This window comes from Molossus molossus, unplaced genomic scaffold (genome assembly GCF_014108415.1).
Source record: "Molossus molossus isolate mMolMol1 unplaced genomic scaffold, mMolMol1.p scaffold_m16_p_7, whole genome shotgun sequence".
NCBI classification, from domain to species: Eukaryota; Metazoa; Chordata; class Mammalia; order Chiroptera; family Molossidae; genus Molossus; species Molossus molossus.
Window position 1 is genome coordinate 91,964,412 of NW_023425401.1, and position 19,419 is coordinate 91,983,830.

The window sequence follows — 19,419 nt, forward strand, 5'->3', positions numbered from 1 at the left end:
GAATGTATAAATAAGTGGAACAACAAATCGATGTTTCTCTCTCTTACTCTTTCTCTAAAAAAAAAAAAATCCATAAATTAAAAAAAAAAAAAAAGACAATAGGCTCAATTAAGGAAAAGATCGATCTTTGTCAAGGAAGCTACAGAGCTGGTACATGATCACCCACCGTGACCTGCTTTTAGTTAGAAATTTTTATGTTCAGACTATCCTGTTGTGATTACTTCTGGCCTCTGAGTTTATAAGGCCCGCCATGCAGGCCTCCCCCGAGCTTCTCCGGTTTAGTACGTGGCGCCTTTTTCATTCACAATACAGAGGGATTAATTCATCCCTAGGCGCTCCTGGGCAGAAGATAACTAGCAGCGCAATCCAAGAAGCCCTGTGGAGACTCAGTCACGCGCTGTGAACCAGGACGTGGCAGCCAGGCGGCCGCGCCCACACGCTGCTGGGAACAAGGGGCTGGAGCCCGCCATCCCCGCAGGAGTCGGCACCAGTGTAGGACGGGAATCCGGTCCACGCAACTAGGCGCGCTGGCGGGGACGTGGCGCTTTCCAGCCAATCCCGGCTACTCGATTGGGGGACCAATGGCTACCCAATGAAGCTCTGCGTCAGCTGCGGGTTTGTTGTTGATTGGTCGGAAAGCCACTGGCGAGGCGGAGGGGGCGGGGCGCGGAGCCGCTTCCTGTTAGGCGGTGCTTGCGCGCGTGAGCTGAGCCGGTGGGTGAGCGGCAGCTGCGGCACCCTGGTTCTGAGTGCTACCTGAAAAGGTAAGTACAGCGGAGCTCGGCCCTTTCGTATCAGCCTCGTCCCTTTTCGCTTTCCTTTTTTGTCCTCAAGGCCTCGCTCCCGGCACAGCACCTTGTTCCTGGCCTGTGTTTCTGCTAGTTCGGGGACCTGGGGCCTGAGCCGGCTCGCGACCCTGTGGCCCTCGGCGCGCAGCCAGGGTGGGAGGCCGCCGCTCACCTTCCAGCGCGCTCTGGGAAGGGGCTTCGGTCGCAGCGAACTCCGGCTCCCGACTTTACGTCCTGTGCGATACTGTTTTGTGCCTGGCTTGCCACGTCCTCGTCCTTCGTCCCTGGGCCCGCCACTCACCGAGCCCTCGGACTAGAGGGTCACTCTTGTTTATATCCTGAAGGTCGGAGGGCAGTCGGGTAGTGTTATTGTAACAGCTCCCTGCCACCTTCCCCTCGCGAGCCTGCTCGTGTCTGCCAACCCCTCCCCATCCCCAAGGCCACATCCCGAGAGTAGGGTGCATCTGCCAGGAAAGTCGTGTTCGTTGACTTTAAGGGTGTAGAAACAAATGGGGAAAGAAAGCATGAACACAGTATGTGATATTTTTTAATGTTCTAAATTTTAAAGAAAAACCGAATGTTTAGATTTTTCATGTTTAGCCGCATACTTCAGTCAGCGACGGAAAAAATGTTTTAAAGGCATTATTAGGGAATTGTATTTTTACATTGTCTTGTTGCTTCTAGAGCCCCAGTGCCTAATCCTGATTTTTAGCATGTCCCAAGTTAAAACTTAATTCCCTACAGCTGCCCTGAGAAAGTCTAGTAGTGTGGTTTGCAGTTCGAAAGCTGCTTTTGCATCAAGGCAAAAGCTCCTTGGGTCTCCTGATAAAACTTAAGGGACTTCTATCTCAATTCCTAAGTGTATAAACTCCCAGAATAGTGTCTCTGAGAACTTAATTTCATTTGCTTCCTGGCATGGACTATGAAGTCAACATTAATAAATCTTTAATAAGGTTGCTGGGAGGTAGAAAACTGTCATCTCTGATAAATTAGTCTTTGTCATAGAATGAAACTTGACATAAGACAAATACATGCTTGTTTTTTTGTTTTGTTTTTCTTGTTAATCCTCACCCAAGGATATTTTCCCATTGATTTTTTTTTTTTTTTAGATAGAGTGGAAGGGGTGGGGGGGAAGAGAGAGAGAAAGAAACAAACAAACATCCATCCATATGTCTTTCTCACATCCATTGGTTGGTTGCCTCCTGCTCGACCCCAGTGCAAACCTGCAACCCAGATACGTGCCCTTGACCAGAAGTTGAATCCGAGACCCTTTGGTCCATGGGCCTACGCTCTAACTGCTGAGCAAAACCGGCCAGGGCAGTAAGGCGAATACATGTCTGACCTCATTCAGTAGATTTAGTTAACCAAATACCATTGACCTTCACTGAAGAATATGTAGCACTGTACAGTGTACAAATGAGGGTCTACATAAGTAACCTGTACATTGCATTTGTGTGTAGAGAGGATGAGTTTACTTAGGCATAATCTGAGTTTTCAAGGGGTCTTCAGTAGGATCCTTTTGAAAATCACATCTAAGAGAACCATGAGCCGACAAACATGAACTGAGTATGTCCGAGTATAAGTATTGTATGGTACTCATACAACTTTGAAATCAACTCATCACTCAATATAATCAGTTTTCTTCCATTCATCCAGTGATGTGTCAAAGATACTTATTGGTAGTATTTTATATGCATTGCACCAGTATAGATCAGCAGTACATTGATAGTAACACAGATTTTTCTATAACATGGGTATGCCAGGGGTGTAGGAATGACAGAGGTGTAGCCAAGGGATAGCCATTGGAGATACTTGCCAGGTCATAGATTTTCTATGAACTCTAAAATATAGCTGTTGTTGATGTTGTAATTTAAATAATTAGAGTTAAGACTGCTGAAATAACACTTTGCCTGTTGCTGGCAATCCAGTAAGGAGAATTGGAGATTGGGGAACATCAATAGGCAGGAACTGCATTGCTGCCAAGCACAGTCCAACTAATCCAGTAAAATGTATTGGTATATTAAAAGTACAAACACTATATTAGGGACTGTAGAGGAATATTAATTTATATTAGCTGAGATCCCTGCCTTCTAAGAAGGTAGCTTCTATAGGGGTGTTAAAGAGACGATTAGGCAAGCCAGTGTGGCTCAGTAGTTGAGCGTTGACCAAGAGATCTTCAGTTGGATTCCCGGTCAGGGCACATGCCCAGGTTGTGGGCTAAATCCCCAGTGGGGGGCATGCAGGAAGTGGCCAGTTGATGTTCTCTTTCACTGATGTTTCTCTCTCTCTCTCCCTCTCCCTTCCTCTTCTCTCTCTAAAATCAATAAAGGAAAAAAAGACAATTTAATGTAACCTCTGGTCACTATTGTGGAATGGTACAAGCAAGTTTTATAAAAGTTTAGAGGAATGGGTACAGAGCACTTCCAGCTGGAGTGATAATATGAGATAGGTCTTTTCATCTACGATTAAAAACTTATTTATAGACGTTTGGCACTGAAGGGAGGTTGAGCTAAAATAACTACAAAATTCTCAAGGACTTTATGCATGCTACATACGCACAGCAAAATTAAAACTAGAAGCCAAGGCTCTTGTCCCTACATTTTGCATAGCATTCCTATGGCAATTAATTATGTATTAAAGTTTTATCAACCAAAAGAAAACTCTTTTTCCCCAGGATTTTTAGAACCTTTTTTCTTAAAGAAAATATTTTATTCTGTAGCCAGAAAAATGTAGCTTGTACTGGATTGCTTTAGTAGTAGAACTGATGAAGCCTGAGTAATAATACTTTGTCATTCTCAAGATTTTCTTCTGCTGCCATATTTTGCACTTTTATGTACACAACTGTCTTATAAATGTATGCCCTCACTTACACAAACAATTCATTAGAATATATTAATAAACTGCCTGGCCAGTGTGGCTCACTGGTTGAGCATCGTCCCATGCACTAAGAGGTTGACGGTTCAATTCCTGGTCAGGGCACATGCCCAGGATGCAGGCCAGTCCCCAGTGGGGGGCAGGCAGGAGGCAGTGGATCAGTGTTTTCTCTCATGGATATTTCTGTCTCCCTCTCCCTCCCTCTCTCTCTAATATCAATAAAGAAAAATGTTTAATAAAAAAAAAAGAATGTGTTAATAAATGAATTTAAATTTGCTCTGTCACAGGAGAAGCATTGAATAAATGGTTTTCCGTTATCATAACTCTTATCAAATCTTGAAGGATAATATTACTTTAATGTGATAATCCATTGGTAGTACTTGTCCCAAGGTTTGTAAGTAAAGAATGACAGAACCCTGGCCAGTGTAGCTCAGTTGATTAGAGCATCGTCCCATACACCGAAAGGTCTTGGGGTTTGATTCCCGGTCAGGGTACATGTCCAGGTTAGGGATTCAATCCCTGGTTGTGGGTGCATATGAGAGGCAACTGATCAATGTGTTTCTCTCTCTCTCTCTCTCTCTCTCCCTCTCTCCCTCTCTCTCTCTCCCCCTCCCTCCCTCCCTCTCTCTCCCTCCCTCCCTCTCCCGTCCTCCCTCTCTCCCTCCCTCCCTTCCTAAAATTAAAAAACAAAGAATGATAACCAAATAGCTTTAATTTCTAGATTTCATAACCAGGGCCTTAGTATAGTTAAATTGCTATCAGGCTGTCCTGTCCTTGTCTCTGTCCTGCGCACGTGTGCACAGACACACACGCCCTACAATTGAAGTAGACATTTAAGCTGTGAGATCCTGCTTTTGCTGAATTATAGAGGAATGCCTTTTCTTTCCTGAATATCCAACTCAGAGAACTGGAATTTTACAACCACACCCATTTCTCCCACTTGTTAACATTGAGCAATGGGTCTTTGGTCAACCAGAATAACTGTGGGATCATTCAGTGCTAATGTTCTTGAGAAGTTGAATTTAATCCAGGCATCTAAATTTCCCTGAAACAGTTTACTTTGTGTTCTGTTGACCAACATTTTTTTTTTTTTTTTTTATAAAAAATGACTTGAAGGAAGAGAGGAAAAAGGCAAGAATTTAGAACTTTCAAGGAAATTTTTGAATGGATGAAATAAACTGTTTCTTAAGGCTTATTGTTATTGAAAGAAATCCAAGCTTGCCTGGCTGGTGTAGCTCAGGGGTTGAGTGTCAAGCCATGCACCAAGAGGTCCGGGTTCGATTCCTGGTCAAGGCATATGCCCAGGTTGTGGGCCAAATCCCCAGTGCGGGGCATGCAGGAGGCAGCCAGTTCATGTTCTCTCTCATGGATGTTCCTATCGCTCCCTCTCTCTTCTTCTCTCTCTAAAATCAATCAATAAAGAAAGAAATCTAAGCTTATGCATTAATCATCTTATAAATTTACTGAAACAATTCATGAAAATAACTTTCAGAAGAAAATTATTGGTGACATACTGCAAAAGGATGATAGTTAATTGATATATTTTCAAGCCCTTTTATTTGTGTCTCTAACATGGTACTGTGCAATAGAAATATAATACAAGCCACATAAAGTAATTTTAAATTTTCATGAGAGAATTTAAAACGTGAAATTAATTTCAATTAATCCAATAAATACAAAATATCATTTGTTTGACAATAAAGTACAGTATAACACATTTTCACACTAGCTACATTTTCTTTTCTTTTTTTTTTATCATTCGAGGACTTTTTCCCCCCAATTTTGTTCAGATAGAGAAACATCCACGCAAAAGGGAGACACGACCCCAACCAGGGCTGGGGACGAATTGTACCTGCCCTTGGCCAGAATCAAACCCGTGACTCATTGGTCCGTGGGCCGACACTCTAACCGCTGAGCCAAACCAGCCAAGGCAACTCTAGCCATATTTTAAGTGCTTGGTGGCCATGTGTGGCTAGTAGATAACTGTCCTGGGCGTGCAAGTCTAGATTTTTTTTTTAATCCTCACGTGACATTTTTCCATTTTTTGTTCAGATAGAGTGGGAGGGAGAGAGAGAGAGAGAGAAACATCGACGTGAAAGGGACACATTGAGTGGCTGCCACCCGCACGACCAACCAGGGCCGGGGACAAACTGCAACCGAGGTACGTGCCCTTAGCGGGAACCAAACCCCGGTCTCTCTGGACCGCAGGCTGACGCTCTAACCGTTGAGCCAAACTGGCCAGGGCTAAATCTTTTTTTTTTTTTAAGAAAAAATTATTAGATGTTACCCATGGTGAAGAAGGAGCATAATTTTAGAGAGAACAGCTTATGGGTCATTTGAGAAATGGGAGGTGGGAAGATGCATTATTCACAACCATTGATTTACCTATTAGATCAGTGGTAAAGGCTTATACAACCAAGTCCTTCACTTACATATATCGTATGTTCTCTTAACATCTTGTTATCTGTTGATGTGTAGCCCTGATGATGGGAGAAAGAGAAGAGTCATTTAGCTTTCTATCACTTGGTTTTAGTTTGGTTGAAAAATGCTTCAGAAATAACAGCACTAATGTAGTTCTTCATATGCCTTATGTGAACAGTGGTTTTGTATTCTCACATCTTCCCACGTAAAATACCCTGACTTGGGAGATATCCTTTGTTTCTACTTGAACATCCTTATGTGTATATGGATTTAGATAAATCTAGTGCATTTTTTTTTTTTTTTAGTGACTAACCATAAAACAAGGAGCCTTTTTTTAAAGTTTCTAATAACTGAGAGTTGGTACATTTATATGTAGGCACAAAGAGTGGAGATATTATGTGTATATGTAAATTATATATAATATATACAATTACATATATGTAATATATCTTATATATACATATATTTTAAATGCAGGTTTCTCATTTTCCACTGCAAAGATTAAGGTAGGATCATTGGCTTTGTCAATGAAATGGTTCTTGAAGTCCCTTTTAGGTAGTTTTATCAGTGGTAGATAACAGATTCCAGGGTGCCAGTAAGTGGTGAGGAAGCAGAGACAGCAATATAGACAACTCCTAGAGACTGGACGAAGGAAAGGGAATAACAAGGAGGGTCTGGGAAGGAATGATTTTGGATTGTAGAGACCTGAGAAGTATTAATTGGTAGAATGGAGGAACCTATGGAAGGGTGGGATTGAAAGTTTGAGAGGAGGGAAGGAAAGAGATGGGTAAAGATCACTTGGCTTTTACTCTGGAACTTTTCTCTAATCCTATATCAAGATGTTAAACCTCAAATTTAAATGAAGTTTTCCCTCTAAATCATAGTGTGTCAGTGCATCGATATGTTACATTTCTGTGTGTCACATGTATCAACACTTTGTACAGTATCTTTTCCAGGCCTTGATGATGTTAGTGGCTTAAGCATTTATTCATATTGTAAATTTGGGGTTTGCAAGAATTGTTACAGGGATGTAATTAATCATTTATACAATTTTCCTAAATGTTAAGGCTCCTTATTATTAGGGCATAAGGAAAATGCTCTCTGTTGCAGTGACTCTTGATTTTATTTCATTCTGTAAGCCTCTAACATTATAGATATTGTTTGGATATATCACAAAATATCAACATACGTATATTTATTACTTGCCTCTGAAGAGTTTTATTTGTCTCAAGAATTATTAGTAGTTTGACATGGTGGTTTCATTTTGCCCTAAAGTAAAGGTGTACTCACTTTGATGTTTAAGAGAGCTACTAAGCCCTGGACTGTTTTGCTCAGTGGTTAGAGCGGCAGCCCACAGACCAAAGAGTCCCGGGTTTGATTCCCGCTAAGGGCACTTACCTTGGTTGCAGTTTGTCCCCGGCCCCAGTTGGGGTCATGTGGGTGGCAACCACTCAGTGTGTCTCTCTCACATCAATGTTTCGCTCTCTCTCCTTCTCCTTCTCCCTCTCCCTCCTGCTCTGTCTAAAGATAAATGAAAAAATGTCCTCCGGTGAGGATTTAAAAAAAAAAAAAAGAGCCACTAAATCTCCAATTTTTTCTTCACTTTTCCACTGATCTGATTGATCTGTTGAATTTTTGAAGGTAGAATGGTGTATATTCTGGAAGAGTATGTTTTACTTTAAAAATAGGGTTTTTGTCCTAAGAATAGATACATATTTCCTTCAGTCTGCTTTTCCAATCTAGAAAAGTGGCTTGAAAATGTTTGCTTTGCTACCTAATATTGAAAAGTTTTTATAATAGTTTTTAAAAAGTAATGCACCTAAAAAAGTACTATACGTGAGCGTGCTCATTTACAAAAAATAGGTAGCACAACAGAGTACAGTATTAAAGTTCACTCCACACCAGCCCGGCTGGCGTGGCTCAGTGCTTGATTGTTGACCCATGTACCAAGAGGTCGCTGGTTCGATTCCCAGTCAGGGCACATCCCCTGGTTGTGGGCCAGATCCCCAGTCTATGTCTCTCTTCTGCTCCCTTCCTCTCTCTCTCTCTGAAATCAATAAAGAAAAATTATTAAAGTATCTTACTTTTAAAAAAAATTAGTTCAGCCAGTGTGGCTCCGTGGTTGAGCATCGACCCCTGCACCAAGAGGTCACCAGTTTGATTCCCATTCAGGACACATGCCCAGGTTGTGGGCCAAATCCCTAATGGGGGGCATGCAGGAGGCGGCCAATTGATGTCCTCTCTCATTGATGTTTCTATCTCTCTCTTTCTCTCACTTCCTTTCTCTCTAAAATCAATAAAGGGGAAAAAAAAAGTTAAAGTTTACTCCACACCAGCCTTACCAGCCCACCCCATCTCTTCTCCTTTGAGCATAGGGGTTACCCCTGTTTACAGATGTTTATCCTTCCACACCATTTTTGTGCATATACATTATATTTCATACAAATAAAAGCAACTTGGTGAGGTTGTTTGGTTTTGCTTTTTACATAAATGAGATCTTGAGATTGTTTTGCAGCTTGCGTTTTTTTTGTTGTTGTTCACTTAACGCAGCGGTTCTCAACCTGTGGGTCGCGACCCCTTTGGGGGTTGAACGACCCTTTCACAGGGGTTGCCTAAGACATAACAGTAGCAAAATTACAGTTATGAAGTAGCAACGAAAATAATTTTATGGTTGGGGGGGTCACCACAACATGAGGAACTATATTAAAGGGTCACGGCATTAGGAAGGTTGATAACCACTGATTAACAGATCTTGGTGAGTTCTCAATTCAGTGCAGATAGATTCTCCTCTTTTTTTTTTTTTTTTTTGGTACGGCCCCTAGATGGAACCAAACCCAGGACTCTCTGGTCCACAGGCCAAAGCTCCAACTGCTCAGCCAAACCAGCCAGGGTTCTCTTCATTCTTTTCTTTTCTCTCTCTCTTTTTTTTTTATCCTCACCAGAGGGCATATTTTCAATTTTTTGTTCAGATAGATTGGGAGGGAGGGAGAGAGAGAGAGACAGACAGACAAAGACATCGATGTGAAAGGTATACATCGAATGGCTGCCACCTACACGACCCAACCAGGGCCTGGGACAAACTGCAACCGAGGTACGTGCTCTTAGCGGGAACCGAACCCAGGTCTCTCTGGACTGCAGGCGGACGCTCTAACCGCTGAACCAAACTGGCCAGGGCTCTCTTCATTCTTTTTAACCACTGTGTAGTGTCCCATAATACAGATAATTCATTTCAGATGTACAGCATAATGGTTAAGACATTAATATAACTAACAAAGTAATCCCCCCCCCAATAAGTCTAGTACACACCTGGCACCATACATTATTATTACAATATTGTTGTCTATATTCCCTGTGGTGTACTTTATATCCCATAACTATTTTGTAACTGCCAGTTTTTAGCATTGTAAACTATCATTGTTGAATACCTGTGTACCAGTATCTTTTTTTTTTTTTTATCCTCACCCGAGGACATTTTTCCATTTATTGTTCAGAGAGAGGGAGAGAGAGAAACATCGATGTGAAGGGACACATCGAGTGGCCGCCACCTGCACGACCCAACCAGGGCCAGGGACAAACTGCAACCAAGGCACATGCCCTTAGCAGGAACCGAACCCAGGTCTCTCCGGACTGCAGGCCAACGCTCTAACTGCTGAGCCAAACCGGCCAGGGCTGTACCAGTATCTTTATATACAAAGTTGGGTGTTTTGATCAGGTAACATGAAACAAAATGTTGATAAACTTTTAGAAAATTAGCTCAGTTCTAACATTGGTGGGAACAGCTTGGGAAAAGTACCACCTTCTTCCCCTATCTCAGGGAGCTCCAGATCTTCCTTTCACATTGCTTCCTCTCATGGATTTCATCAGTCTTAGCCATCCAGTTTGAGAGTGGGCACTAGGAAGTGACTACCTTATTATCTCCTTCACTACATTTCTGTTTGTCTTATTGGTACTGTCCTATTTGCTTTCCTTCTACTTTTAAGGAATCTATATAACATACTCATTAACTATGCTTAACTTTTTTTTTTTTTTTTTTTGGCTTATTGAGTCCAAAGGACTCTATAAATCCAAGGTAATACAATGTAACTTCCTTTTGCTACTATCTAGGGGTTATAAGAAAAATGGATACATTGAAATATGTTTAACCTAGGTATTTTCAACTTTTTCATATCATGGCGCACAAAAACTTTTACTGAAATTCTGCGACACACCAAAAAATACATTTTTTTTGCCGATCTGACAAAAAAATAGTTACAATTCTGATTTATTCACACCGGACACTATTGTTGCTTTGGCTGTTGTCATTTTTTTATTTGACAGTCTAAGGGAAAAGAGGTCAGGGCCCCTGAATAAATAGTCAGATATTGCATGTCTTAAAAATTTGGGGGGCACAACAGTGTAGTGTGCTACTTTACACCAGTTGAAAATCACTGGTCTAACCTATTGGCCAGATCAGCCATAATGCAGTTTCTTCATATTAAATATACTTTCAGGTCACATTTCTTAAGATATTAGTATGGCTGTTTTGAGAGTTTGGTTAGAATAGTGGTTCTTAATCTGACTCCTTTTTTTCTCTTGCCCCCCTTTCTTTTTTCTTTGTGATTGTCTTTTTAAAATATTAAGAATTAGAGGTGGAATGTAGTGGTTGTATTTTCTAAAAACTCTCCAGGTGATTTTAGGATTTATTCTGGATTGAGAACCACTGTGATAGAAGCTATGCTGATGTTTTAAAAAATTTTACATATAAAATATGAGCCCTTAGCCCTGGCCAGTTTGGCTCAGCGGTTAGAGCTCGGCCCGTGGACCAGAGAGGCCTGGGTTTGGTTCCCACTAAGGGCACGTACCTCAGTTGCAGTTTGTCCCTGGCCCCGGTTGGGGTTGTGTGGGTGACAACCACTCGATGTGTGTCTCTCACATTGATGTTTCTCTCTCTCTCCCTCCCTCTCTCCCTCCTGCTCTATCTCAGGATAAATGCAAAAATGTCCTCAGGTGAGGATTAAAAAAAGGTGAGCCCTAACACTAAGTTGTTCCACTAGTGACATCCTGGAGAAGGTGAAGTCTGTCCCTGGTTTAATCTACGAATTTTTAAGACAAGGTAATGCATTTAACTTATATGTGATGCATTGTTCCCCTGTACTGTAACTTTGTGTTAGTTTCCTAGGGCTACTGTAACACATTACCACAAACTGGGTGGCTAAGAGGACAGAAATTTATTCTTTCATACTTCTAGAGGCTAAAAGTTAGAAATCAAGGTTTTGGCTCTTTGGGAGGATTCTTCCTTTCCTCCTCTTAGCTTCTGGTTTCTTGACTTGTAGATGCGTCACTCCAGTCTATGCCTCTTTACATAACATGGCATTCTCTTCTCTGTGTGTCTTTGTCCAAATCAGTCATTGGATTGGAGCTCACCCTAATCCAATATGACCTCATTTTAACTTGATTACATCTGCAAAGATCCTATTTCCAAATAAGGTCACATTCATAGGTACCAGGGATTAGGACTTTAGCCTATCTTTGGGGAATGCAATTCACCCACAACAAGCCTCTTGCCTAATAACCACATATGGGAAATGAATAAGAGAAATTGAAACTGCAAAAACTTATTTAATTACAGGGGGAAAGCATTCAGAATTCATGTTCTGATGAAGGATTGGTCAAAATATGAAAGCCTGGGAAAATCTTCCCCTTTGATTTTTAATTTTACAGTTTTTTCTTTAAGACCATAACCTCTCTGGATGGTACTATGGGGTAGAGTATGCCAAACAGGTTACTATTCTGAAGTTTCTCTGTAATTTTTTGGTCACATTTTTCAGTAAAGTGTTCCAGCCTTGCCCTTGTTCTTTAGAATCACCCGTTACTATAGAGATTTTGAAAGTATGGAGTAAGGCCTTGGAATCTGTACTTATAGTACTTCAGGTGGTCCTAGTGCCTGGGAAAGTTTGGCATGGTAAAGCAGTTCATCACTGTATCATCTGAATGGTTTGATCTTTGATGGGGATTTGAGATTGAGCCTGGATATGGGAGATGGCTTGGTGCTGTGGGCCAAGGACACTGCTCAAATGTTTCATTGGCTCCTAATCTGATGATCATCAGAATCATCTGAGAAGCATTTAAAACTACAAGTTCCTCGATTCAGCTTCAGAGATTCTAATTCAATAGGGAAAACTTTTTCAAAGCTTCCTGGGCGATTCTAATAACCAGCCTGGTTTGAAGACCAGACCATTGATGTAGTACAAAAAGTAAAGTATTAGAGTCAGTATTTAAATCTTGGTTCTTTCCCTTTTAAGTCTTATGAACTTGGGCAAAAGGATTAAAGTTCTACTTTGGTGTTTTTTTATTTATATTTTATTTATTATTTTTCTTTATTGTTGAGAGTATTACAAATGTCCCCCATCATTCCCCGCCCCTTTGCACCTGGAGAAACATCAATATAATGTGGGGGGGGGTTTTGTTGTTAATCCTCACCTGAGAATATTTTTCCTTTTTTTTTTTTTTGGATAGAGTGGAAGGGAGGGAGCGGGAGAGAGAGAGAGAGAGCAACATTGATGTAAGAGAGACACCTCAATTAGTTTGTCTCCTACACAACCCCAACCAGGGCTGGGGTTGGAATCTGCAACCCAGGTACATGTCAGTGACCAGGAATCAAACCTGAGACCTTTTGGTCTCAGGCTGATGCTATAACCAGTGAGCCAAACCGGCCAGGACTCCATTGATTTTTAGCGAGCGTTGCCTTCCGCACCTGCCCTGAACAGGAATCAAACCCACCCCTTTGGTGTACAGGACAATGCTTCAACTAACTGAGCCATACTGGCCAGTGCCCTTTGTTTTTTCAAAGGGAAACTACTTACAAGGTGGATGTTTAAACTGTAATTCCTTGTCAGCCTACAATTAGATAAAGGAAATGGGTGAACATTTCTCACCATAAAAATGGAAAGTCTGATATTCTACCATACTTATTTTATAAATAAGTAATAATATTTGGGGTTATAGAAAATCAATATTTTAACTGGGTGTGAGCTTTTTAAATTATTAAGCATACTGCCTCTTGAATTAACTACCTTTCTTTTTCTTTAAGATCTGATTATCATGGACCTGCGACAGTTTCTTATGTGCCTGTCCCTGTGCACAGCTTTTGCCTTGAGCAAACCCACAGAAAAGAAGGACCGCGTACATCATGAGCCTCAGCTCAGTGACAAAGTTCACAATGATGCTCAGAGTTTTGATTATGACCATGATGCCTTCTTGGGTGCTGAAGAAGCAAAGACCTTTGATCAGCTGACACCAGAAGAGAGCAAGGAGAGACTCGGGTAAGGTGTCAGCTCTCAAGGGTCTAGTTAGGATAATGACATTTCTTTATAAGTCAGCTCATTCTTTTTTTCTTACTGACTCAGTCACCCAGTAAAGCATTGTTGAACTACATTTTATGAAAGCTAATCACAGAGTTGCTACCACTAAAATTTAATTAACACTTGCTATCATACATTTCTCCATTGAATAACTGTTTTTACCTCACTCTATAAAGCAAAGTCATTTTTGCATAAAAGTGCCAAATATTAAAGGACCCAGCTTGATCCCAAAGGAACATTACCTAGTAGGGGAAGTAATGGGGGTGGGGGTGCTTCTCATCTTTGCCTCTTTTAATTTTTTTTTTCTTTATTGATTTCTGAGAGAGAGCAAGGGAGAGGGAGAGAGAGATAGAAACATCGATGAGAGAGAACATCGATTGGCCGCCTCCTGCATGCCCCACACTGGGGATCAGGCCCACAACCTGGGCATGTGTCCTGACCGGGAATCAAACCGGTGACCCCTTGGTGCATGGGTTGACGTTCATCCACTGAGCCACACCGGCCGGGCACCCCTTTTAATTTTTAAAAACCATTCCTGACCTATTCACTGTTGCCCACGCCAAGTGTTTAAGTGGATAATAAACTGCAAATTAAACCTCTGGACTAACTTTTATAAAGTTTATGATTTCCTAGAATGCCCCTCGCCTTCTTTGTTTTCATTCTCTGAGAGTTGCTTAATTAAAAACAAAACCAGCTCTGGCCAGTGCTGTTAGAGCACCAAAGGGTCTCGGGTTGGATTCCCAGTCAAGGGCATGTACCTGGGTTGCAGGTTCATTCCCCACCATGGTTGGGCATGTGCTGGAGACAACCAATCGATGTGTCTCTCACATTGATGTTTCTCTCTCCCCTTCCCTCCTTTCCTTCCTCTCGCTCTAAAAATCAATGGAAAAATATCCTCGGGTTAGGATTAACAACAACAAAAAACCAATCTTGCCTTTTAGAAGATTGTAAAGGTAATGGTCTTAATGTCAGAGTGTGAGTTGCTGTTTCAGTAACAACTGGGCCATAGTCAGGCTCCATGGCTCTCTCAACCAGTGTCTTTTTACCTAAAGCATTGATTTGGTAGAGTGCCAGTTGATTATTTCTTTTTTTTTTTTATCCTCACCCGAGGATATTTTTCCATTTTTTGAACAGATAGAGTGGGAGAGAGAGAAACATTGATGTGAATGGACACATCGAGTGGCTGCCACCGGCACAACCAACCAGGGCCGGGGACAAACTGCAACCGAAGTACGTGCCCTTAGCTGGAACCGAACCCGGGTCTCTCTGGACCGCAGGCCGACGCTCTAACCGCTGAGCCAAACTGGCCAGGGCGCAGTTGATTATTTCTAACTGAGGATCTGAGAATGTCTTTTGGCTCTTCCAAAGCCTTGGTTTTAAAGGAAATGCAGGATAATTTAATGAGCATTTTCTCCTCAGCGATCGTAGTTTCTGAACTTCAAGAGATTTTTTGGAAAGTTGTATCACACAGTAACTTCCAGAAATATTTTATTGTCATGGATAGTGCTGTGATTAGGAGACATTATAATTATAGGGTTTGTTTTGAGTGATATATTAGGATAAATTTATTTTATTCTACAGTATTTTATTCTTTTTTTTATCCTCACCTGAGGACATTTTTGCGTTTATCTTCAGACAGAGCGGGAGGGAGAGAGAGAGAAACAGCGATGTGAGAGAGACACATCGAGTGGTTGCCACCCACACAACCCCAACTGGGGCTGGGGACAAACTGCAACCGAGGTACATTCCCTTAGCGGGAACCAAACCCGGGACTCTCTGGTCCATGGGCCAACACTCTAACTGCTGAGCCAAACTGGCCAGGGCTATAATATTTTATTCTTAAACACTAACAGAAATAATAAAAAGATTTTTCTATATAGAATGAGAAACTATCCTAAAACACTTGAAAGTAGATAGAAAAACAAGTAATACTGTATTAAAGAGTCAGTCTTCTCTTAGGTTGCTAACTTTGAGAGATCATGCTCACTTTTCATTTTAATCTTATAAATGTGCTAACATTCCTGACTGAAAACACAGCTACATGAAGTGTTCTCAGTCTTCATGTCTTGCCTGTTAATAATGTGCATGTCCAACCCACATTTTGTCTACACATATCTCTCCGCAGAATTACTTTTAAATAATGAAGGGCCCTTAGGCTGTTCTGGCTCTGTGCGGATAGTGCAATGGCTCTGCTAGCAGCTTTCAGTAGAGAATATATTCTTTTTTGTCTTCAGTAGATATCAAAAGTTCAACACATGAGCAGATTCCATATTTAATTAGAATAAGATCATGTTTTTTATGGAATGTATGAATAGCCAAGTACTATTTGCCTCTCCTAAATTTTGGAAATAATGACAAACATCCCCAGTTTAAAAGGTGACATGCTGTTGCATTGGAAGGGAGGGAGAGGGAGACAGACACCCAGAAACAAACCAGTTGGTTACCTCTGGCACTCGCCCTGACCAGGACTGGGTATTGAGCCTGCAATCCTGGTATGTGTTCTTGACCAGGAATTGAACCCAAGACCCTTTGGAGCATGGGCCAAGGGCCCCTGACATTTCTAAACATTGTTTTAGCAAGTGACTATACCTCAAATGTTGGAAACAACAGATTCCCTCTCTTTCATCTATTCTAAAAGGCAAGTAATTATTAGGAGACACTATCATTGCTCATACCTGTAGCTGAAAAAAATGACTTTTTTTAATCCTCACCTGAGGATATGTTTTTATTGATTTTTTTTTTAGGATGGGGGAGGGGGGAAGGGAGAGATTGACAGAGACAGAGATATCAGTGTGAGAAACATTGATCAGTTGCCTCCTGTACACACCCTGACTGGGGATCAAACCCAAAACCTAGGTATGTGCCCTGACCAGGAATTGAACCTGCAACCTTTCGGTATATGGGACAATGCCTCAATTAACTGAGCCACCTGGCCAGGGCAAACAAAATTCACTACTATTTTAAAATCTTTAGTATTAATATCTAAAAGACCACAGGAAGCCCTGGCCGGTTTGGCTCAGCGGTTAGAGCATTGGCCTGCGGTCTAGAGAGACCCGGGTTCGGTTCCCGCTAAGGGCACATACCTCGGTTGCAGTTTGTCCCCGGCCCTGGTCGGTCGTGCGGGTGGCAGCCACTCAATGTGTTCCTTTCACATCGATGTTTCTCTCTCTCTCTCTCTCTCTCTCTCTCTCTGTTCCTCTCTCTCCCTCCCACTCTACCTGAACAAAAAATGGAAAAATGTCCTCGGGTGAGGATAAAAAAATAAATAAATAAATAAAATAAAAGACCACAGGAAGCATTTTAAAACACTTTTTATATGAAGTTTTAATTCCTTTTTTTATTAAGAATGTTGACAAGTAGAACATTTTTCTTATGAGTTTATTCACAACTCCACCCTCCAAGAAGTCTAAGTTTCCTTTTTTTTTTTTCTTTTCTCGTTAATCCTCACTGGAGGATATTTTTTCATTGATATTTAGAGTTGGAAGGGGGAGGAGGAGGAGGAGGAAGAGGAGAGAGAGAGAGAGAGAGAGAGAAAAGAAAAGAAACATCAGTGTGAGAGAGGCACATTGATTGGTTGCCTCCCACATGACCCTGACTGAAGCCAGGATCGAACCAGAATAGAACCTGCAACCCAGATATGCGCCCTTGATCGGAATAGAACCCCCTTTGGTCCATAGACCAACATTCTAACCTCTGAGCCAAACCAACCAGGGCTAAGTGTCCTTAATTTTTACTTATGTGTCCTTCAGATGAGGATTTCTTTGTTTTGAGGTGGTGGTCTTTAATGTAAAAAAAAACTCACCTTTAATATATTTGCTGTAGAAATTAATTATAGCAGTTCATCATCCTTTTTTAGGTCACAGGCCCAGCCCCTTCAGGAGTCTAATGAAAGCTAAAGACTTCCTCAGAAAAGTACACACATGAATCTATATATAATTTTGCATGCTAAAAATTACAGAAGTATTGTGAACCTTATTGGTGTCCACTTATTGATCCGAGTTCTTAAAAAAACAAAGGATTTGTTTTATGCCTTTTGAAATGTTGAGGCATGTGTTACCTCTTAGGAGAAATAACATAATCTCTACTAAGTGCACTGTGTCTATCCCGGAATAAATGCTTATTTAGTGGTGTCAACTGCATTTGTGGTGTTCTCCAGGATCGGAATACAACACCATTAGCTTCATAAATTTACATAGGCTTTTAAAGATCAGACTTCAGAGCTTCGTGTCTAAAATAGGAGGTGCCCACTTCCAGTGTACTTTCATAACTACCTGCAGGCTGGATGACCAGAGAGATAAGAATGGCTTTTATATTTTTATTTATTTTTTCTGCTTTTGTTGCTTTATTATTTATATTCCCATGACCTCTTAGAAAAGTAGACTGAGGTCAATAAAATTAGCTGACCCAGGTGAGTAGGGAAAGGAGGCCAGGGAGCCTGGCTTTTTTTAATCCTTACCCAAATTTTTTTTTTTGCATTTATCTTCAGATAGAGCGGGAGGGAGAGAAGGAGGAAGAGAGAGAGAAACATCAATGTGAGAGAGACACATTGAGTGATTGCCACCGACAAGACCCTGACCGGGGCCAGGGACAAACTGCAACCGAGGTACGTGCCCTTAGCAGGAACCGAACCCAGGTCTCTGTGTACCGCAGGCCGACGCTCCAACCGCTGAGCCAAACCGGCCAGGGCGGCTTTTATATTTTTAAATGGTTGTGTAAAAAAATAGATGCAACTAAGTAAAAAGTCATATGGGGGCGGGGGGCAAAAGTAGGTTTACAATTGTTTCTATGGAAAATATTACAACAGCTCAGTCCATTTGGTTCAGTTGGTTGGGTGTCGTCCCAAGCACCAAGAACTCACAGGTTCAATTCCCAGTCAGGGCACATGCCAGGGTTGCAGGCTCGATCCCTAGTAGGGGCTTTGCAGGAGGTAGCCCGACGACATTTATCTCTCGATTTTTCTTTCTCCTTCTCCCTTCCTCTCTCTGAAATCAATTTAAAAAAAGAAAACACAATAATTAATAGATGATAACACAAGAATAAACTCATGTACTCACAACTGTAAACCTACTTTTGCCCCACCCTGTATTTACTGTCTTCAGAAAAAGGTTGCCAACTTCTGTATTAATTTATTTGGAGTATTTTCTGTTGAAATAAATAGTGTTGTTCAGCCACCTTCAGTGAGAAAAGCCCATCTTGAATAGTCATGTCTTTTTTTTAATCCAAGTGATCGAGGCTACTTATTATAACTTATAATAGTTTAAAACTTTCTTTTGGGCCCTGGTCAGTTTGGCTCAGCGGTTAGAGCGTCGGCCTGCGGTCCGTAGAGACCCGGGTTCGGTTCCCGCTAAGGGCACGCACCTTGGTTGCAGTTTGTCCCCAGCCCTGGTTGGGTTGTGTGGGTGGCAACCACTAGATGTGTCACTTTCACGTCGATGTTTCTCTCTCTTTCTCTCTCTCTCTCTCTCTCTCTCTCAGTCTATCTGAACAAAATATCGAAAAATGTCCTCGGGTGAGGATAAAAAAAAAACAAAAAACTTTCTTTTGGGAATGGGAGGGGTTCTGATACCTTGCCTTTTTTTCCTGAATGGTACAGTGGCACTGTTGATAGCCAATACCATTAGATAATTTAGAAATTTTATTTTATTTTTTTAATCCTTATCTGAGGACATTTTTCCATTTCTTGTTCAGATAGAGTGGGAGGGAGAGAGAAGAAGAGAGAGAAAGAGAGAAACATCAACATGAAAGGGACACATCGAGTGGTTGCCACCTGCATGACCCAACCAGGGCTGGGGACAGACTGCAACCGAGGTACGTGACCTTAGCGGGAACTGAACCCAGATCTCTGGACCACAGGCCAATGCTCTAACCGTTGAGCCGAACCAGCCAGGGCTAGAAGTTTTAATACTGGTATAATGTTAAAATTCTACAGGGTTAAAGTTGCAAATGGCTTTTTTGTCCTACGTCCATGTAGATGAAGGAGGGTATTTATTTATTTT

At 41.5% G+C, this 19,419-nt stretch overlaps 1 protein-coding gene across 4 annotated transcripts in view; it reads left to right on the forward strand.

Moving 5' to 3' along the window:
- Positions 1–674: 674 nt before the first annotated feature.
- Positions 675–19,419, forward strand: part of CALU (calumenin) — a 37,501-nt gene continuing 18,756 nt past the window's right edge. The window contains exons 1-3 of one of the 4 annotated variants that reach the window (XM_036246977.1): positions 717–764; positions 11,047–11,175; positions 13,153–13,384. In XM_036246977.1, coding sequence (XP_036102870.1) covers positions 13,164–13,384 — 221 coding nt within the window. In that variant the 5' untranslated portion in view covers positions 717–764; positions 11,047–11,175; positions 13,153–13,163. Of the gene's footprint in view, positions 765–11,046; positions 11,176–13,152; positions 13,385–19,419 lie in introns of all 4 variants that reach the window. The other 3 variants (XM_036246974.1, XM_036246975.1, XM_036246978.1) reach the window with 3 other exon arrangements.